The following is a 19,255-nucleotide window of genomic DNA, read 5'->3' as shown; positions in this document are numbered from 1 at the left end:
ACATCCTGGGAAGCCCAAGTTAAGAGAGCAAACATACTTTGAATATGGTTCAAGTTCAGAGGGCTTCCTTGTTCTTCGCGTTGCTTAGGTTGCACTAAAATAATACCTTCTAGGCCTAGAAGTCTGGATTGTTTTCCTACAGGTCAGTTCTGGGGTCTTGATTTTATTATTTGTCAAACATTGATAACAAGGGGATTGAACATTTCCAGTTTCTCCTTTAGCCTTCTGTATGACTGGGATAAAGAAGCAGGATTTCTCATTCTTTCTGACCCTAAGGTTTTCAAAGAGAGAAATAAAAGGTCTCAGTTGAATGTATATTCTAGAAGCATTTATTGCAAAATGAAGTTGAGTTCCCAATCTGGGAAAATAACAAAACAGAGTTGCTTTATAGCTCTTTGGGGGAAAAATCCCTCTTGGGAGCCTTGACTGATAAGTTGTAGTCACCTGTCCACTTACTGTGACCATCCATTCTCCATGGCTCCAGAGATGGTTTCTGAGCTGGAGAAGGTCTCAGGTTGTGTTGGGTACTGGTTTCCCCAGGGTTGGATGGGGAGAACTTTTCAAAAGTGCATATTGAGATGAAAAACCCAACACTTTAAATACCTCCCTCTAGGCAAGTATGTAGTCTCTGTCCCACTTATCTGTATGAATTTGTAGTTGCTCTTTCTGGAGGTAGCTAGAGTAAGGGAAGGTTGTTCTTTCAGGAGTCTGGACAGAATTCTTTCATTTTTTTGTTTCCATTCCCTCTGGTTCTCAGCCACACAGCTGGGCTGGACATGGTCTGAAACTTTTAGCGGCAAGTACTTTGAGGGTCCTTTTGGATATAGACCCAAACCAAACTCCCCCTTTAACATGCTGTGAAAGTACAGGCACAAAGACCAGGAAGTAACTTGCAGGAAAGATGAAATGAGGTCTACCCAAGTTAGGAGGCCCAGATTTCAATTTCATCTCTGTCAATATGCTGTATAATCTTGGGCCTCCATTTCCCCATGTACAGCAGATATCAAGAGAACTACAGATCAACCCTGTGATTTTCCAGTTGTTTTACTCTCTCTTCTCTCCGAGAGAGGCTGTGTCCCCCTCCATTGTTATGCACCTGAGCAAGTAAATTCACGTTGGGTGCTATCGCTTGTCACTCTTGTCCCAAGACCAAGCACTGCTTGAGGAGCGCGTGCAGTAGTACTTATTCACCACATGCCTACACTGGTCACACTTGACTGTACAGCACCACTGGAATTTGCAGTTACAGCTGCTGATAGCCTCAGTTCTCCTCTCTTCCACACGCAGGCCACACTCAGTGCACAAGCGCCCGCAGCTATGTCGCTCCCACCTGGATGTGTTGTGGCTGTTCTGCAGACACTCCCGACCCTCAGTGCCATAGATGCCCAGGCTGGAATTGCGGGTACAGTAATCAGGTGATTCCTCTAAAAAGATCAGCTCAGCTTCTGCGCTGGGAAGGAAGGCCTCAGTAGGTGTCCAGTGGCCCTCGGCACTGTTCCCAGACCTCAGTCGCCGCTTATCCATCTCAATTTTCAGTGCCCTATCATACTTGGCCTTTAGGTAATCACCCATCTCCCGGAAGTTAGCCAGCTGCAGCCAGCATGTCTGGATGCTGCAACTCCCCGAGATGCCATGACATTTGCAGGTCCTTTTCATGGTGGCTCTCACTGCCTTCAGAGAGAGAAAAAGAGAGGGAGGACAAAAGGAGAATGGCTCTGGGTAAGGGAGACCAAAGGCTAGTAAAGTGGAATATTGTAGATTTGTGCTTCCTAGCTTTAGAGGAGCATCAGAGTTACAGGGGAAACCTGTGAAAAATACTTATTCTTAGCCCTCAGATCTTCTTAATTTGATTGTTCAAGGGTTTAAAGCCTTGGTATTGATGATTTTAAAGCTCCCCTGGGTGATTCCTATGGAAAGCCAGGCATGTGTTGAGAAGATTACTGGAATCAGGAAACCTAGGCTCAAGGCCCAACTTCATCACTTGTTGAGCTTGCTTCTCTTTCTGCCCAACTGCAGTAAGAATAATCAAGAAAGTACTTTGTAAATTAAAAAGGGAAAATATAGTCTTTGGCCCTGTTACTGTCTTGAGGCTGGAGGCTAGATTATTTGTGGGTGTTTGGATTTGTCCTTGGGCCCTCTCCCAGAGGGAAGGAAGCTCGGGAGTCTGAACGCCTACTCCCAAGGTGATTACTTATGGTTATAATTACCTTGAAAACCTTTTCCCCTTGCCCTGGGCAACTAGGACATCTAGGTACAAGTTCAAAGGGAAATTTCTATGTTCTTAGCTCTAAATACAACTAGCTTCCAGATTTGAACTCAGAACACTCCATGGATTGCTACCCCCACTAGAAGTCTTGGGGGAGAACACACCCTCCAGAGAAGTCTAGATCAATCCCAACCCCTCAAAGCCCAAACAGACATAGGACACAGGTTGGATGATAAACCCCTGTTAGTTTCCTAGAGTAAGCAGTTGAAATGGTTAAAATTTTAAGTCCTGGAAGCAAGGCCTTGGTTCTGTATTGTTCTTTGTTCTCAGGAGCCTGCCTGTGGAAGGAGTTAGCATCTAATGTTTAGGGATAAAAGGACTAGGCTAGAAGATCTGTGTTCATTGCTTAGTTCTGATGCTTATTAATTATATTGCCTTGCTGAAGCCACCTGACTCTGCCTCAGCTGGCTTTGTCATCCAGAGGCTGGGGGTAGTAGCCATGCCAGTCCTGCTGGGTGGTATGAGAATGAAACATGGGTATGAGACAGCTCTTGGTAAGTTGTGAAGATCTGTATAGATGTGAGGCTGTTGTAATACCAAGCCTGATGGCTTACTGGTCAACTCATACATACCAGCCTGCCTGCCCTGTTATTGTGAAGATTCATCAGGGCTCTGGCATCCTTCCCCTTCTCCAGGCTGTCCACAAAAAGTTTGGAGATTCTTTCTCCAAATTCTACATTGTCACTGCAGCCTCCCCAGATCCAGCCATGGCCTCCTACACATAAGGAAAGAATAAGTTCTGTGTATAGCTTCCTGCTAAGTCCCAAAAGAAGAGTCATAGTAACTCTAGCCGACATATCAAACTATCTCCAAGAGTCCCAGAAGCTTGTAAAGGGAATTGGAGGTGCTCAGGGCTGAGGGGGGAGTCCTGTTCCCAAAGCCAACTGCCTACCCTTTAGACACTTCCCTGCTCTAGGCAATTTGTCTCTATACCCACAGGGGCTGGCCAAGATGATCTCAGGTTCATTGCAGAATTCTGGAATGACCATTATCCTACAATAGTCTTACTAGAACCACTTCCTACCTCATTAATGACAAATCTGAGGAAGTTTCTTAGGTGGTCTACAAATAATTGAGAAGATCTTGATTACTGACAAGCCATTCTAAGTCTGAAATAAGAGGATTAGCTTTAAATTCTCTTTGGCCTCCTCACTCCTTGATGGCTTGTTGGTTTTAGAGCTTGGTCCTACTTGCTGATCCTGGCATCATGGACCCAGGCTCAACTCTTAGGAGAGGCTAGATCCAGGAGCTCCCACTAATAAAGTTGCTGCTGGAGTCTAGGGGTTTGAGAAAGCTGTATCCCTCAGCCTTTCCCTAAAAGACTTTAGCCTGCACTCAGCTCTGCATTCCTCACCTCTTCCCACCCCTATCAGAGAGCACAACTCACCTGTTTTTCCATTTTTTGATTCATCACAGCCACAGTTTTCAAAATCGCCCATGCTACAATTCTTGGTGATGGTGTACATGACTCCAGCAGAGCTGATAGCATGAATGAAGGAAGTCTCCCTGGTGGCTTTGGAGAGAAAGGGGAGACTGGAAGCTAGGACCTTGACAACCCAAAGCAGAGGCTTTGCAAAAACAATGTCATTTTGTTTCTCTCCCTGTTTCCCTCCCTCTTTGGGTTTATTACAAGGTTGCTCTTCTGCTTGAGAGAACAGTCATGCCTTTTCAGCATCCTTATTTCATCCTGGCAGGAATGAGCATCCCCATACTACAGATGGGTAAAGTAAAACCCAGAGATCAAGTGATGAGACCAAGGCCACTATCCTCACCAGTTATGGTGCTGAGACCAGGACCCTGCCCCCCTGGTATCAAGCCTAGGCCTCTGTCCATTAGTCACTGTTTCTGGTCTTCAGGCAGTGAGGACTCAGGGCCATGGGGCTGGCTTAAGAAAGAGAGAAGGACATTTTCTTCTTTTTAACATGGAGTTGGAGACATGTAATAATCATAATGATCATGTCCACCACTTACTAAGCTTATATCTTACTAACTCTTTATAAACATTGTCCCATTTCATTTCTACACACTTCCCATCCTATTTTTATACCCCACAGGAAGATGCTTCTTTTTGTCCCCATATTCTTTACTCCTTCCCCTCCAACTCTTCTCAGGCAACACTTTATTAATAGTTTCTCCATAAATGACTTTCATGCAAAGTACCATACACAGCTACAAATAGCTGCACAGACACACAGACACTCACACACACACACACACACACACACACACACACACACCCCACCTGAGGCATAGCTCAATGTGATCTCTCACCTTCTCTGCTATTGGGATTTTATGACAGCTGAAACACTCTCTGGGGCTGCAAACACAGAGCCCTTTCCCCATTTTTTTTTTCATGCTAATCAGTGCAAGTGTGTACAAACACAAATACAGGCATGCATTAAAAAAGAATAATTACATTTGCCTAGAGGTACTTCTGTATTTACCACATTCAACACTTGCACACTCCTGGTGAGCTAAACAGCTGGCCAAATTGACCCAAATGACAACACTGGGGTTGAGAGAGGGAAGTAACTCACTTGAGGTCACACAATAAGGAAGTGGTAGATCATTGATAACTTTTTCATTTCACTGCACACATATATGTTACACATAAACACAGACTGCAAACCTACCTCCAGGGACATACCCTCTTGTACAGGTGCGTAAACTTACCACTTCTCAGCCTGTTGTGAGTAGAGAGCTGGAGAACATTTTCAGGGCAGTTCCAGCGTTCCCAAGCAAATTGGAACTTACACTCCTCAATGCCACTCTGGGCACCCAAGGCCACACTGGTAGCGTAGGTCAGATAAGCCTGGCAAAGGGAAAAGGGTTGTGAGCTTCAGCCCTGGCTCAACTCAGGTCATCTAGGGTTGAGGGTGCAGGCAGGACTCAAATGGATTAGCTTTCCATTAAGGAATAATCATAAGTTCCTTTGTATGGGTGACTTCTGACACTGTCTCCCCTCCCCTCTTTTCCTTCCCCAGAAGAGTTTATTTAGGAACACAAATGGGTCAAAATAGGAGCAGGAAACCATCCTACCTTGGGACCTGTTATCAGGAAATTGTTCACTGACCTACCAAAAAGAGAAAAAGTGAGGCATTTGTGAATGGGGATGAGAAAATAGGAGCTTCCTTGGTAAAGAGTAAGGTATGGGGAAAGGACTTACCAGGCAGAGGCACTGAAGGTGGCATAGTATATGCCCACAGCCACCCTGAGCATAAACAGGTCACCCATGGCCCTGCCTACCCCCAGGGGCCCAGGTCTAGCCCAGGGCCAAGTCCAGAGAAGTGAGGAGAGGGCAGGGTCTTTCTCAGTATTTATGTGGGGAAATGCTGAATGACCAAGGGGGAAAAAAATCAACAGCTCCTCTCATTTGTCCTTCACTGGCAGGGCTGCAGGAGCCACTGACCCAATGGGGGACTAGGGAGGAGGAACTCAGCCCAAAGCCTCCAAGGAAAGCCCCGCCCTACCCCGCCCTGCCAGCCCTTCTCTTTCAGGCTGACAGAGGGGCGGAAGCCTCTCCCTACCCAGGAGATTTCTACCCTCTATACATAAGACTTTAGTCTCTTCCTGCTTGAGGGTTCATTTCTCAGAATCTTGTAGCCTGGAGCAGGTGAGGTCCCTAACTCCGAAGTTAGGGCACATATCCCTCAGAGCTAGTGTCCTCATCTATTAATGAGGCTCCACTCCTTGGTCTGCCTTCCTCCCCAAGGTGTTAATAATTATAGAGGAACTCCATCTGGGGCCCTCTCCCACTCATTTTACCCAAGGAAACAAGAGCACCATTCCTACTGCCTCCCTTGGTGACTGTCAGGTCACGTGTGGGACCATGGAGCAAAAACACTTCAGAGGCCATTTCTGCAACAGTCCCTTCTACCATATTCTACCAAAGTAAATCTCCCTCGTTTCTAGTAGGTCTATCATTTTGTATTTGTTAGAGCTTTAGTTTGTTAACTGCTTATATATGTGGGAATCAATCTTTGGGCTACCTAGGCTGTATTTGAAAAGACTGATACCTTTCTTTCTGACACTACTTTGTTGCTAGGACATAACCTCCTTGGGTGGGAATCTGTCTTTTAGATTAGCTCTGTATTCTTAGTGCTGAAGAAGATTCCTCGATGAATGAACAAATGTGTGGATGAATGAATGGATGAAAGAACTTGTGGCCCACGGAAGAATCCGAGGCACCATTAGGTAGGGTTGGGGACTAAAATGAAGGGGTGGAGATCTTCCTTGGTTTGTGAAACTCTTTCCTAGGGCTAGGGGAGGCAGGCCAAAGAGATGAGGAGGAAAGTATAAACAGGAAGTTAACAGTGCTAACTTGATATCCAGATCACTTCACAGCACCCTGGACCTGATTTGGATGAGAAAGGGAGCTCAGACATCCTCCATCAGAGTTGTTCCAGGGGCCAAGGAGTCCCCAGGCCTTTTTAGAGCAGTGCACTCCAAGTATGCACTGGGATTGATATTGGTCTGCAAACTGTTATCTTCATGTGACAAGAAACAGACAAGTACAGAAATGAAACTGTTTAGAAATTTTTTAAGCAATTTGACAGTGATTTTAGATGTTGAAATCTAGTAATAAGAAATTTGGGCTCCTATTCTGTGTCCTTTTTTTTTGTTTCACCTTTCTAGGAGGATGAGTGTGAATGCTGCAAATGCAAAATGTCCTTAATGGACCAAGGCTCTGGCTCTCAGCCCAGCAAGCTCTCTTCCTCTGCTTGTTGGTGGGCTTCTCTCCTCGGGGAAAGAGGTCCCAGACTGAGTCACTTGGGCGCTGAGGCTAAGTCAGTGGGCTTTTCTGTTTCCTTCTTCTCCCAATCAAGAAGCTAATGTTTATACCTAAAACTGTAAAATTGTAAGTCAATGATACTTAAAAAAAAAAGAATCTAATGTTTAACTTTCACTTCTTAAGACAGCAAGGTTGATTTCCATGCCACTCACTGTGGGATCAGAACAGGGATCACATTAGGCCTGAGGTATCCCCTACACCCCTTGAAAGAGTTTTAGGAGTGACTCCACGTTCACTTCCTGTGTACAAGTGACTGGATCTTATTTTTCAGTGCTCCCCTCCCCATAGCACTTGGCATTTAGCTGGTACTCTGTAAAAATGTTTTTTTATTTTCTAGGAAGGAAGCTTTTTGTGTGCAAACTTTGTGTTTGCTCCTGCTTTCATTCTCTAAAGATTATATAATTTCTCTAAAAGGAATTTAGGATGTTAAAGAAAGTCCTCTGCTCCGGTATTAGGAACCCTGAGCATTGGCCACTAATTTGTTAAGAGACTTTGGGCAAGCTATTTACTACCAAACCTTGTGGACTTGGGTTCTTCATCTGTAAAATGAGGGAGTTGGGAAGATGTTGAATGTTGAATTACCTCTAAGTATTTTAGCAGCTCTTTAAATGCTATAATCCTAATTTTAAGATTTGCAGAATTTATTATCCCCAGAGGTGACTGCAGGCCAAGGATGGGAATCATCTTATATATCTTTAAATCCTTCAGTTGACCATCAGGATAGACCTGTAGGATGGCTATGTGGAGGACATCCAATGCCTTCTTCAGAGTCATTTGGGACTCAGTTTACATAAGACCACTGTGCTGGACTGAGCATAGTTGTTCATTGTGGGCAGAGGGTGTCCTGGAAAGAGAGAAGAACCAGAGAAAGGCCGTCTACACTAGAGTCTACAAATCACTTACAGCCAACCTGTGCATCCATCCCCTTAACCTTAGCCTGACTACCTCATTAGTTTTTAAGTGATCATCCAATTCTTGGTTTCCCCCTTCGAGGAATGGAAATCTGGAACTGAAGACTAGAGCAGAAGATGACACAGTGGAGATAGAGAGGGCCTGTGACCAGACAGAGAGAATAGCAGTGTCTCTAACCAGTGGTGTGCTGGTAGACAGCCAACAGCCAGCTTCTGTGTGACTGGAGCTGTGACTAGTGGTGTCTGCTGATTTGTATGGGGTGAATACTCCCGCAGTGGTCGATTTCAAACTACCAACGTGGACTTGGGAAGATAAATAGTAGAACATCATTATACAGTATTTTTATCATAGATATAATAGATGTAAGTAATCTTAAGAGTATAGACAATAAGAAAATCTAGTAAAATAGGAAGTGATAAATTTTGTGCACTTATCTTTGTTTTTAATATAATTTATTTAATTGTAAGTTTATATAATTTAATTTTAATAATGGCCGTGTTTAGCAACAAGTTTGCAAAATTCCTGAAAATTTAGAATCTTCTCTGAGACTGGACAAGCACACCATTGGAGCACTTACTGTGTCCTCCCTCTAGGCCACTGGGAGATAAAGTGCAAAAGATTCCTCTGTAGAATTTAATACCAAATGTTTGTTTGTTCCAGTTATATGCAAGGCTTTAACCTTTGCTGAGCCAAGGTCTTGCTACTGGCCTTCAAGGAGCTTAGTATCTAGCAAAAAGGAGGTAAGATCTGTATCTAACTGTAATGTAGGGCATAAAGTGGTAAGTGGAGTGCAATGAATGAATGCACTGTATTCTACTGGAATGGTATTCATAGAGCTAGAAAGGCATAGAACCAGATAATCCGGAAGGCTTCTTCCACCTTATGTTCCAAAATGTTGAGATTCCAGGAGTTCTAGGGAAGCACTGGGGGCAGTAATCAATGAGGAATAAGGCTGAGTCACCCATGCTGTTCCCAGCTTCAGAAAATAGAGGCCATTTATAGGACCACAGAGTGTCTGAGCTAGAGGGTCCCATTTTTACAAGGATATAACTGAGGCCCAGAGAGAGATTTACTCAAGGTTACAAAGTGAGTTGGGGCCAAAGAGCCTTCATCCTACCATCCTGGTTTGGCCAGGACTGAGGGCTTTCCCGTGCTGTGGAACTTTCAGTGCTTATACCAGGATGGTCTTGGGCAAGCTGGGATGGTTGGTCTCCCTGAGGTGATGACAATGTGCATCCCAAGCTAATGCTTCTTTCCAAATGTGCACTCTCACTAAACTCCCCAGACCCCTGGTTCCCCCACATTTCTTTTCCCGGCTCCTTTTTCAGGGCTCTCAGACTATAGGGGCCACCACTTAGACTCTGGAGCAAGTTGGGGGTGTGGGAGTCGAGTGAGAGGATGGAGAGAGGGAGGAGGTGGCTGGAGAATGCCAGAAGAGAGATAGGATTTCTGACTTTTAACACTCCTCTGCTAATTAGATAAGGGGAAAGGGCGGGAATGGGGGTGTGGGGAGAATGAATCTCCATGCATATTCTTCTGAGTTGTGACACTGAGCAGAGCTCAGGGATTTTCAACCTCTGGTCTCCACCCCTCCTCCTGGAAGCTTGTCTCTTGCTACCTCCTGGCGATACTTGACTCCCAGTCCAAATGCCCATTTTAGCCTCAATGACTTGTAAATTTCCTCAACAATATGTCTAGGAAGGAAGAGGAGAATATTTCAATTTTCCCATTCAGATCCAGGGTTCCAGGTGTGGGAAGAGAATAGGCCTTTCTGTGTGGAAAATGGGAGCAGTTGGTGGAACACATGGGCCTGTGAGGGCTGGAGTATGTTAGACGGGATAAATCTGCCAGCGATGACTAGATTTGTTTCATGTTTAAAGGTGTGTTTCCTTCAACTAGGAAATTCCTTAGGACTAGGCCTTGCGAATCCTAGTCACATGAGGATCTCTTCAAGGATAGCAGCTTATTTCTCCCATCAAACTGAGGTGCCCAGATGGCAGAAACTACATCATCAATAGCCTAGAAAAGTTTGGAGTTGGAGGGGCTCATCCAAGGAGAGATTTCAGTCAGCTAAAACCCCCTTAATTATATTTTTTATTTTCTCACTGTTCAAAATTCCCATCTCTGGACATTGGATAGGACACAGACGTTCCCAATTAGTGTTTCTTGATTGATTGGGGGAGAAAGTATGGAGATGATTGTGGGATTTGATTAGTTTTTGGAGAAATATATATCCATTTATCCATTTATTTTTTCTAAAAATATTTACCTACTTAGTTCAGGCCATTACTCAACACTTATGTGTCTAAGGTTAATTATCCTTAGTTGTTTTTAGCCTGGAGGAGTTCTCCATGTGGTCTGAGAGAGAGAAACTTAAATAAGTTACAACAATACAGTGAGATAAAGTACTCTGTGGAAAGGTTAGAGGGGGAGTAAGGATAATGAGGAAATCCAATGGAAGAGGACTTCTGGTAGAGACTCGCCATCTGGTGGTAGTGAGTGGTACAACAGGCTCTTTGTTGCCCTGAGAAGGAATTCAGTACTGCAATTTCAGCTCTTATTGAGCTCCTGCCTCATGGGTAGCCAGCCCAAGGACTGGCACTGTGGTATGTACGTAGTAAAGTTTCTAAGATGACCTTGGTCCTTAAAAAACTTGCAGTTTGCTTGTGTATATAAACTATAATTGAAAAATGTATTAACTAAACATAAATATTTGATTGTTGTCATGTACACACATGAACAAATACACTTCAAAAATGTGATTCATGCTTGCCACCAAAAAAAGTAAACAAAATGGAAATATGTAATGTAGAAAATGAGAGTCTCCCCTGTCTAATTCCGTGTAAGCAACCGTTATGGGCAGTTTAGTTTGGATTCTTCTCTCCGCATGTACAAATGCTTATATATACGTAGTTTAAAAAATAGAATTGTGCTAATCCTCTATTTGGTTTTTACATTTTTATATCATGGACCCCTTTTTGTGATACTACGTATCAATTTACCTTGTTTTTCTCTTAATTTTTATATTAAATCAGAATTAAGCATGCTCTTACAAGTTAATAGTTCTGTAAGGTTTGTTAAGAAAAACAGTAGCCCTCTTCAACTGTATCCCCATTGTCCTCTCAAGAAGCAGCAACTTTCATTTCTTTATCTGATGTTGTTAGTATTATCTTCATATTTCTAAAAAAAAAAACCTATTTGCATCCTATGTATTGATATTTCAATTTTAGGTATTATTTATTGACTTCCCACCATGGATGATGAGAACAGGCCTCTCCTCTTTCCACCTACCAAACACAAATGCATCTTTCTCATATTTCCATCTCCCAACATAAATTGTAATTTGACTTTGGTCAATATTCAGCGTTTACATTATAATTATGTATACTATTTAAAGGAGAGTCGTGTAGTAAACTAGGCTTACTTTTCTTTCCCTGCAAGTCTTTTCATTTTCCCTGGAATTAGTAATTATCTTTGTTGTTGTGTTTGCCTAGTTTTCTATGTCTGTGTCAGCACTTCAGCCCCAAATGCTGGCACTTACCTAAAACACCTGTGAAGACATTTAGCTCTCAGACTTGCTCCCATCTTGCTTAGTCACTTCTTTACACACTGCATAGTGTCATCTTAGTGTCTTCTTTCACCATCACAATGAGGGTTCACTTTACTTCTCCACTTTGTTGCACATCCTGTTCCTTAAGTCTTATGCCTATCTCTGTTTACTCCCTCATTGTGGTAAATAACATTTCAGTAGCTTCTTGAGAATGGAAGCATAGGAAACAAATTTCTTGAGAAACATAGCTGAAAAATTTTATTCTACTCTCACTTGATTGACAGTTTAAATTTTTTAAATTAATATTTTGGAGAAATAGAATTGTAGACTGGAAATAATGTTCCTATAGAATGTTGAGGTCATTGTTCTAGTGTCTTCTAGTTCCGTGTTACTGTTGAGAAATCTTACACTGTCCTAAATATTGGTCTTTTGTAGGTTACCTGTTCTTCCCTTCACCGTCCTTAGAAGCTTTTAGAAACTTTTCTTTATCCTCATCATACTGAAATTTCACAGTGATTGGCTTTGATGTAGACATGAAAGGGAGCAGAACCCTGTGCCCTTTGCTCCCCTGCCTCTTGTTTATAAAAAAGCTGAAGTCTTCCAGGCCTCTCTGAGTCGTAGAAGAGCAGGCTCAAGCAGTTGATTAGGACAAGCCAGCAGGCACTGGGGGGTGGCAATGACTCTGACCACCTATGTCAACGATTAACTGAGATTATTCCTTCAGGTCCCTTAAAAATTTTCATGGCTGAACAGAATCTTTGGAGATTTTTTTGGGGGGGGATGCTGGATTGCAGGCATTGTGGTTAAAAGCCACTTTCCTTTTTGTTACCAAGGCTGTTGCCCCCAGGATTATACTCCTGCCCCTCCCTCAAACAGAAACCAGTTACTCTTATCTAAGTCTCAGGAGGCAGCTGCAGAGAAGAGTAAGAACTGGTTAGAACCCAGTCCAAGATGGTGGAGGATTTGACTTCCAGTGGACCTTGAGCCTCATTATACACTTACTGTAATATATTAGCATGCTAAGTGACACACCTACCAGCACCATGACAGTTGACAATTGCCATGACAACAACCAGAAAAGCCCAGACGAGGACTGAAATACCAGAACAAGGACTGATTGGCTCCATCACACCCGGAAGGAAGACATGATGGCAAAAGCCTCCCATAAAAGTCCACGTGGCCAGACCTGGGCTAGAGCTGTCCCTACTGCCGATGTTGGCTGACAGGCCTCTTTCTTGCTTGAGTGCTTTTCTTCCCTTCTCCCTACTGGAGCATTGTCCTTCCATTTCCCACTCTGAGCAATAAAGCAGCTGTTCACTTTGTCCCTCTGCCTCTGTTGTGAGAATTCTTTCGCAGCAGCAGCAAGAACCCACTTGGTGGGCTTCCTAATTTAGGGGTCCCTCCATCCACTAACAGAGCTTTTCATTTCTTATGATTAGTACTCATGGACTCTTTTAATCTGTAAACATGTCTTTTTAGACTGGTAAACTATCTCCTATATTTCTTTGATCATTTCTTCCCCTTCACTTTGTTTTCTTTCTCTACAATTAGTTGTTTGTGTGTGTGATGGGGCAGGGATGGTTACTGAGCCTCCTGAAACCAATCCTCTCATTTTATCTCTTCTTTCCTGTTTTCTATTGTAAAAAATTTTTGTTGTCATTGTTTTATTATCTAGAAGAATTCCTCAGCTTTGTCTTCTAACCTTTATATTAAATTCTTTTTATTTCTGCATCAAATGTTTAATACCAAAGAGTTTTCTTGTATTCTTTGAATATTTATTTATTCTAAAAATTATACTCTGTTCTTGTTTCAAGATTGCAGTATCTTCTCCTCTTTGAGGATATAACTTTTTAAAAGTTTTCTTTTGTTTCCTGCATTTTTTCTTCTTTAAAGTTCCTTTTTTTTCTATTATATTAAAGCCTGTCTCAAAAATCTGGTGATGCTAGGTTATTCATTCATACTTAATAATAAAGAGCTACAAAGCTGGTAGGAAACTATTTGTACCTGGATGAGGCTTGTTGAATGATGTACTTCACTTTATAGTATAAGGTAGTCTCCTAGCTAGTTCACCAGGGAACCCCAAGCATCAATATCTTTTAAGTCTTTTCTCTAGGGCTGGTCACTTTCTCTGGAAAGAAGTCTTTCAATCCATCAGAATTCTGGGAACCACATGGGGAATCACTATGAACTCTCACCATTCAGACTTATTTAATGGCTTGCTCCTGGTTTGTGTCTGGTCTCCCTGAGCTTAGAATCTGTCTGATTCAGCTACCAGAGAGAAAATCTCCAGTCTTCTGCTGGATTGAGGAGGGAACATGAAACTCTAATCTGCTTCCTAATGAGTCATTTAACCTACCTACCTTCTGTCCTCTCACATGTGTAACTGCCCCCATTATCAACATTACTCGCCAGAATGGTACATCTTTCCCTACACTGACCCATCATAATCACTCAAAGTCCATAGTTTACCTAAGGGTTCACTCTTGTGCATTCTGTGGGTTTGGACAAATGTATAATGACATGTACCCATCAATGTGGTATCACACAGAGTATTTTCACTGCCCTAAATATCCTCTGTGCTCTGCCTCTTCATCCCTATCTCCTCCCTAACCCTCCCACCCAACCCTGGCAACCACTGATATTTTTACTGTCTCTATGGTTTTGCTTTTTCCAGAGTGTCATATAGTTAGAATCATAAAGTATGTAGTCTTTTCAGATTGGCTTCTTTCACCTAGTAAGATTCCTTTATGTCTTTTCATGGCTTGATAGCTTATTTCTTTTCAGAACTGAATAATATTCCATTGTCTGGATGTGCCACAATTTATTTATCCATTCACCTGCTGAAGAATATCTTGGTTGCTTCCAAGTTTTGGCAATTATGAATGAAGCTGCTATAAACATGTTTGTCCAGGTTTTTGTGAGAACATAAGTCTTCAAATTGTTTGGGTAAATACCAAGGAGCATGATTGCTGGATCATATGGAAGGGTGTGTTTACTTTTGTATGAAGCAGTCAAACTGTTTTCCAAAGTGACTGTACCATTTTGCATTCCCACCAGCAATGAACGAGAGTTCCTGTTGCTCCACATCTTTGCCAGTATTTGGTGTTGTCAGCATTTTGGATTTTGGCCCTTCTAACAGGTGTGTAGTGGTACCACATTGTTGTTTTAATTTGCACTTCCCTGTTGATATACTGATGTGGAGCATTCTTTTCATGTGCTTACTTGCCATCTATATATCTTCCTTGGTGAGGTGTCTGTTAAGGTCTGTAGCCCATTTTAGTTGAATTTTTGTTTTCTCATTGTTGAGTTTAAGAGTTCTTTGCATATTTAGGATAAAAGTCTTTTATCAGATTTGTCTTTTGCAAATATTTCTTCCAGTCTGTGGCTTGTCTTCTCATTCCTTTGATACTATGTTTTTTTAAACCACAGTTAATAATAATAATAACAACAACAACAACAACAACAACAGTAATAAGATTATTTGTTCCATGAAATTTTGATAGAACTCACCAGTAAAACTCTCTGAACTTGGTGCCCTCTTTAAAATAGAGCTTTGAAAACTTGTAATTTCTTCAATGGTCATTGATCTATAAAGGTTTTCTACCTCTTCTTCAATTTTGGTAATTTATTTATTCCTCAGGAATAATTCACTGTACCATAAAAAAAATCAAAAGTCAAATGAAAAGTTGGGGGAAAAGATTTACAATTAACAGAGAAAGGTTAATCTACCTAATATGGAGTGAGCCTAGAAACTAGTTCACAACTCAATAGAAAAATTGACAAAGAACATGAATAGAGCATTCATAGACCAAGAAATAAAAATGGCCCTTCAATATATGAAAAAATCCTTAAGCTCAGTCATAATAAAAGGAATGCAAGTAGAAACTACACTGAGATACCATTTTTCACCAATCAGACTAGCGAGAATCCAAAAGTTAGATAACATAATATGTTAGCATGGCTGTGGAGAAATACTAAAACTGATTTCCATTGCTGAAGGGAATGCAAAATGCCATAAACCCTGAGAAAGGGAATCTGAAGATAGTGGCGAAAATTATAGATGCATTTACCCATTGATTCAGAATTCCACTTGTGGGACTCTATCTGCAGACACAACTTCCCAAGTATTAAATGACATGTGTATAAGATTATTCATTGGAGCACTGTTTATAATAGCAAAAGATAGAAATAACACAGCAACATGGAATAGGTGAAATAAACTATCCACACAATGGTATACTCTACAGCCCTAGAACAGTAACTGGTAATACCTCTTCTCTATGTACTGTTTTGGAAAGTGTCTGCTAAATAAAAATTGAGGTACAGAGCCAGGTGAAGAGTGTGTACCTTTTGTATTAATATAAGGTGTAAGAAGAGTATATATTAATATTTTCCATATTGTCATAAAGAAACAGAACTAATACATAAGAAACTAAAGTGGTTTCCTATAGGCTCAAAGATGATGTCAGTAGGATATGGGTAAATGTGGGCAAGATGAGAGGCAGACTTTTCCAATCTTTTTATACGGTTTTGATTTTCAATGTGAATTATTATTACACATTAAAATCATTACAATTTAAAAAATATATTCATTAGCTTTTCAAAAGGTATTTTATTTTATTTATTTTTTATACAGAAGAAACTTTTAAAAATCTATTTTTATATACAGTGGCTAAAAATTGTAAATCTCAAACTCCCAAATTTATCCCTTCTCACCCCCTTTCCCTGATAACCATCAGATTGTTTACTATGTCTGTGAGTCTGTTTCTATTTTGTAGACGAGTTCATAGTGTCCTTTTATTTATTTATTTATTTTTTAGGTTACACATATGAGTGATATCCTATGGTATTTTTCTTTCTCTTTCTGGCTTACTTCACTTAGAATGATGATCTCTAGGTCCATTTATGTTGTTGCAAATGGCATTTTTAAATTCTTCTTATGGCTGGGTAGTATTCCATTGTATAAATATACCTCAACTTCTTTATCCAGTCATCTGTGGATGGACATTTGCTTCCATGTCTTGGCTATTGTATATAGTGCTTCTGTGAACTTTGGGGTGCATGTATCTTTTCAAATTAGAGTTCCCTCTGGATATATACCCAGCAGTGGGATTGCTGGATCATATGGTAAGTCTATTTTTATTTTTTTTGAGGAATCTCCATACTGTTTTCTATAATGGCTGCACCAAACTACATTCCCACCAGCAGTGTAGGAGGGTTCCTTTTTCTTCCACACACTCTCCAGCATTTATCATTCATGGACTTTTTAATGATGGCCATTCTGACTGGTGTGAGGTGATACCTCATTATAGGTTTGATTTTGATTTCTCTGATAATTAGTGATAATGAGCATTTTTTTCACGTGCCTATTGGCCATTTGTGTGTCTTCATTGGAGACTTGCTTATTTAGGTCTTCTGCCCATTTTTGGTATGGGTTGTTTGTTTTTTTGTTATTAATTTTTATTAGCTATTTATATATTCTGGAAATTAAGCCTTTGTCAGTTACATCATTTGCAAATATTTTCTCCCCTTCCATACGTTGTCGTTTTATTTTGCTTATGGTTTCCTTTACTGTACAAAAACTTATTAAGTTTAATTAGGTCTCATTTGCTTATTTTTGCTCTTATTTCTATTGCCTGGGTAGACTGCCCTAGGAGAACATTGCTAAGATTTATATCAGAGAATGTTTTGCCTATGTTCTCTTCTAGGAGATTTATCATGTCTTGTCTTATATTTAAGTCTTTAAGCCATCAAAAGATATTTTAAAAGGCTGTACAAATGTAAATTTGTATAATAAGCTTGCTGCAATTTAGGATCTCAAGAATAGTCCTTGCTTTCAGAAGAAATTTAAATCTGGAAAATAAAATAATATACATAAAACATTTTTTTAAATTGACAATACTGAAATAAGGAGAGGATCTGATAAGCACTGAATGATGGATCTGACCCTAAGTTCTGTGGGATTCATAGCAGGAGTGGTTTCAGTGGGCTTAGCTTCAGAGAGGAGGTGATATTGACAGGGCTTTGAAGGACAAACAGGAACTGGGTAGAGAGGAGGACACAGGTTACTCCAGACACAAACTCAAGTGTGACATTGTATTTCTGAGATAATAAGTATCCCTCTGATATTTCTCAAAGTACTTAGGAGTTGGGCTGAAAGTGGAAGCAGGTTTTTAAAAACAAGAAGTCAGGCATGCAAAGGGTATAGGGAGAGGGTCTCTAGAAGAGGACCCCAAGGGCAAATGCTCTGAGATCTTGAGTCTGGGAGAGAGAAAGCTGAGAAAGGTGAGGGGAGCAGCAGGAGCCACATCACATGAGCCCTTTGTTTTAGGTGCAGTGGGAAGTCATTGCAGGACTGCAAGTGTATGTATGGGAAATCAGGGGAGTCTAACTCACTTTTTAAGATGATCATTCTGGCTGTTGTGTGGAAATGAATTGGTGGGGGTGGGACAGAAAGATTGAGAGATCTTCTCAAGAAGAACTGACTATGTCTTGGTATAGATGAAATAAAATTCACATATTAAGGCAAGACCAAAGAATATTTAAACATAAAATATTTTTCTGCTCATTTGGGCCTTCTTCCTCCCTTCTAGTGTGCATTGTACATCTTCATTATGCATTAACAAGACGTCCCCAGTGACAGAAATACCTACTCAACTGTAAATATCAACTTTTCTTCTGGTGCCAGCCACATAACTCCTTAGAAGATAATATTCCTTTTTCCATTCTATAAGGGGTCATTATGACCAACCACTTGCCTTGTATGGGCGGATAGTTTTAGTAAACTTTATGTACAATGCCAGTATATCATTTCCCTCAACATAGTGATTGGTGCAGAACAGATTGGTCAGATGACCTGGGTAGATACTGGGCCACACCTAATGAAAGTTCTTAGCTGAAATATTTAATTATGACCTTATTAATGTTATTGGCTGTATTACTTGTATTTTGCCTATTTTATACTGTTACTGTTTCTTGCGTTTCCAAATGTGGGACTGAGCCTCAGATAAAATTAATGATGATTAGGCGACTTGAAACAATTGATCAATTATATAGTTCTATAAGATCAATGACTGTGATAGCATAACTCTAGATATGGGAAGAAGCAACAAGAGGGAATAATTTTGTTGACCACCAGTAAGACAGGTGGTCCACATGTTTTTGGCTACTGTTAACAGGGCCTAGTCCAGTAATAGCACATTAAGTGGCCTATCAATGAAATCCTTGCCTGACCTGGACATGAGCATTCCTAGTGCCGTGGGACAAATTGGACATGAAATGCCTCCAGAACCTTGGTTGAGATTACAAGCAAAAGAGAAGGGATTGTAAGGTAAAGAATGCTGCCCACCATCAGGTTCTGCAAGAATCAAGTTATTAGCCACTGCAGCTGCTGACCTACAATATACTCTGAAATGAATTCAGGGTGAAGATCAGGATAAGGCACTCTGTGATCTGGAAAAACAGGCCTTCAGAGACTTAGAAATTTTCAGGAGAAATTTTTATAAACCTGGATTCTTGCATCTTCCTATACTTAGAAAAGCACTAAAACTATCAAGTAAGATGTTCCTCATGGCTAGCAGCAACCTTCTACTGAGATGTGTGTTTGACTGTGTGTATCCCCTTAACCAAAATAAGGTATATACTGATCTGCCCCCTTACCTCTTCAGAACAGTTCTCAGAGCTATCTGAGAGACTCTCCTGGGTTATAATCCTCAGTGTGAGTTGAATAAAATTT

At 41.0% G+C, this 19,255-nt stretch overlaps 1 protein-coding gene across 1 annotated transcript in view; it reads right to left on the bottom strand.

Annotated features, from left to right (window-relative positions):
* Positions 1-615: 615 nt before the first annotated feature.
* WNT8A (Wnt family member 8A) overlaps positions 616-19,255 on the bottom strand; it is a 44,389-nt gene continuing 25,749 nt past the window's right edge. Inside the window, exons 3-6 of the mRNA XM_032468671.1 lie at positions 4,940-5,078; positions 3,654-3,779; positions 2,839-2,981; positions 616-1,671 (exon numbers count right to left, since the gene is read on the bottom strand). Coding sequence (XP_032324562.1) covers positions 1,123-1,671; positions 2,839-2,981; positions 3,654-3,779; positions 4,940-5,078 — 957 coding nt within the window. The 3' untranslated portion in view covers positions 616-1,122. The remainder of the gene's footprint in view (positions 1,672-2,838; positions 2,982-3,653; positions 3,780-4,939; positions 5,079-19,255) is intronic.

The sequence above is a fragment of the Camelus ferus genome, chromosome 3 (assembly GCF_009834535.1).
Source record: "Camelus ferus isolate YT-003-E chromosome 3, BCGSAC_Cfer_1.0, whole genome shotgun sequence".
NCBI lineage: Eukaryota > Metazoa > Chordata > Mammalia > Artiodactyla > Camelidae > Camelus > Camelus ferus.
Note: the sequence above shows the minus strand (reverse complement) of the source record. Positions and strands in the feature narration are given on the sequence as shown.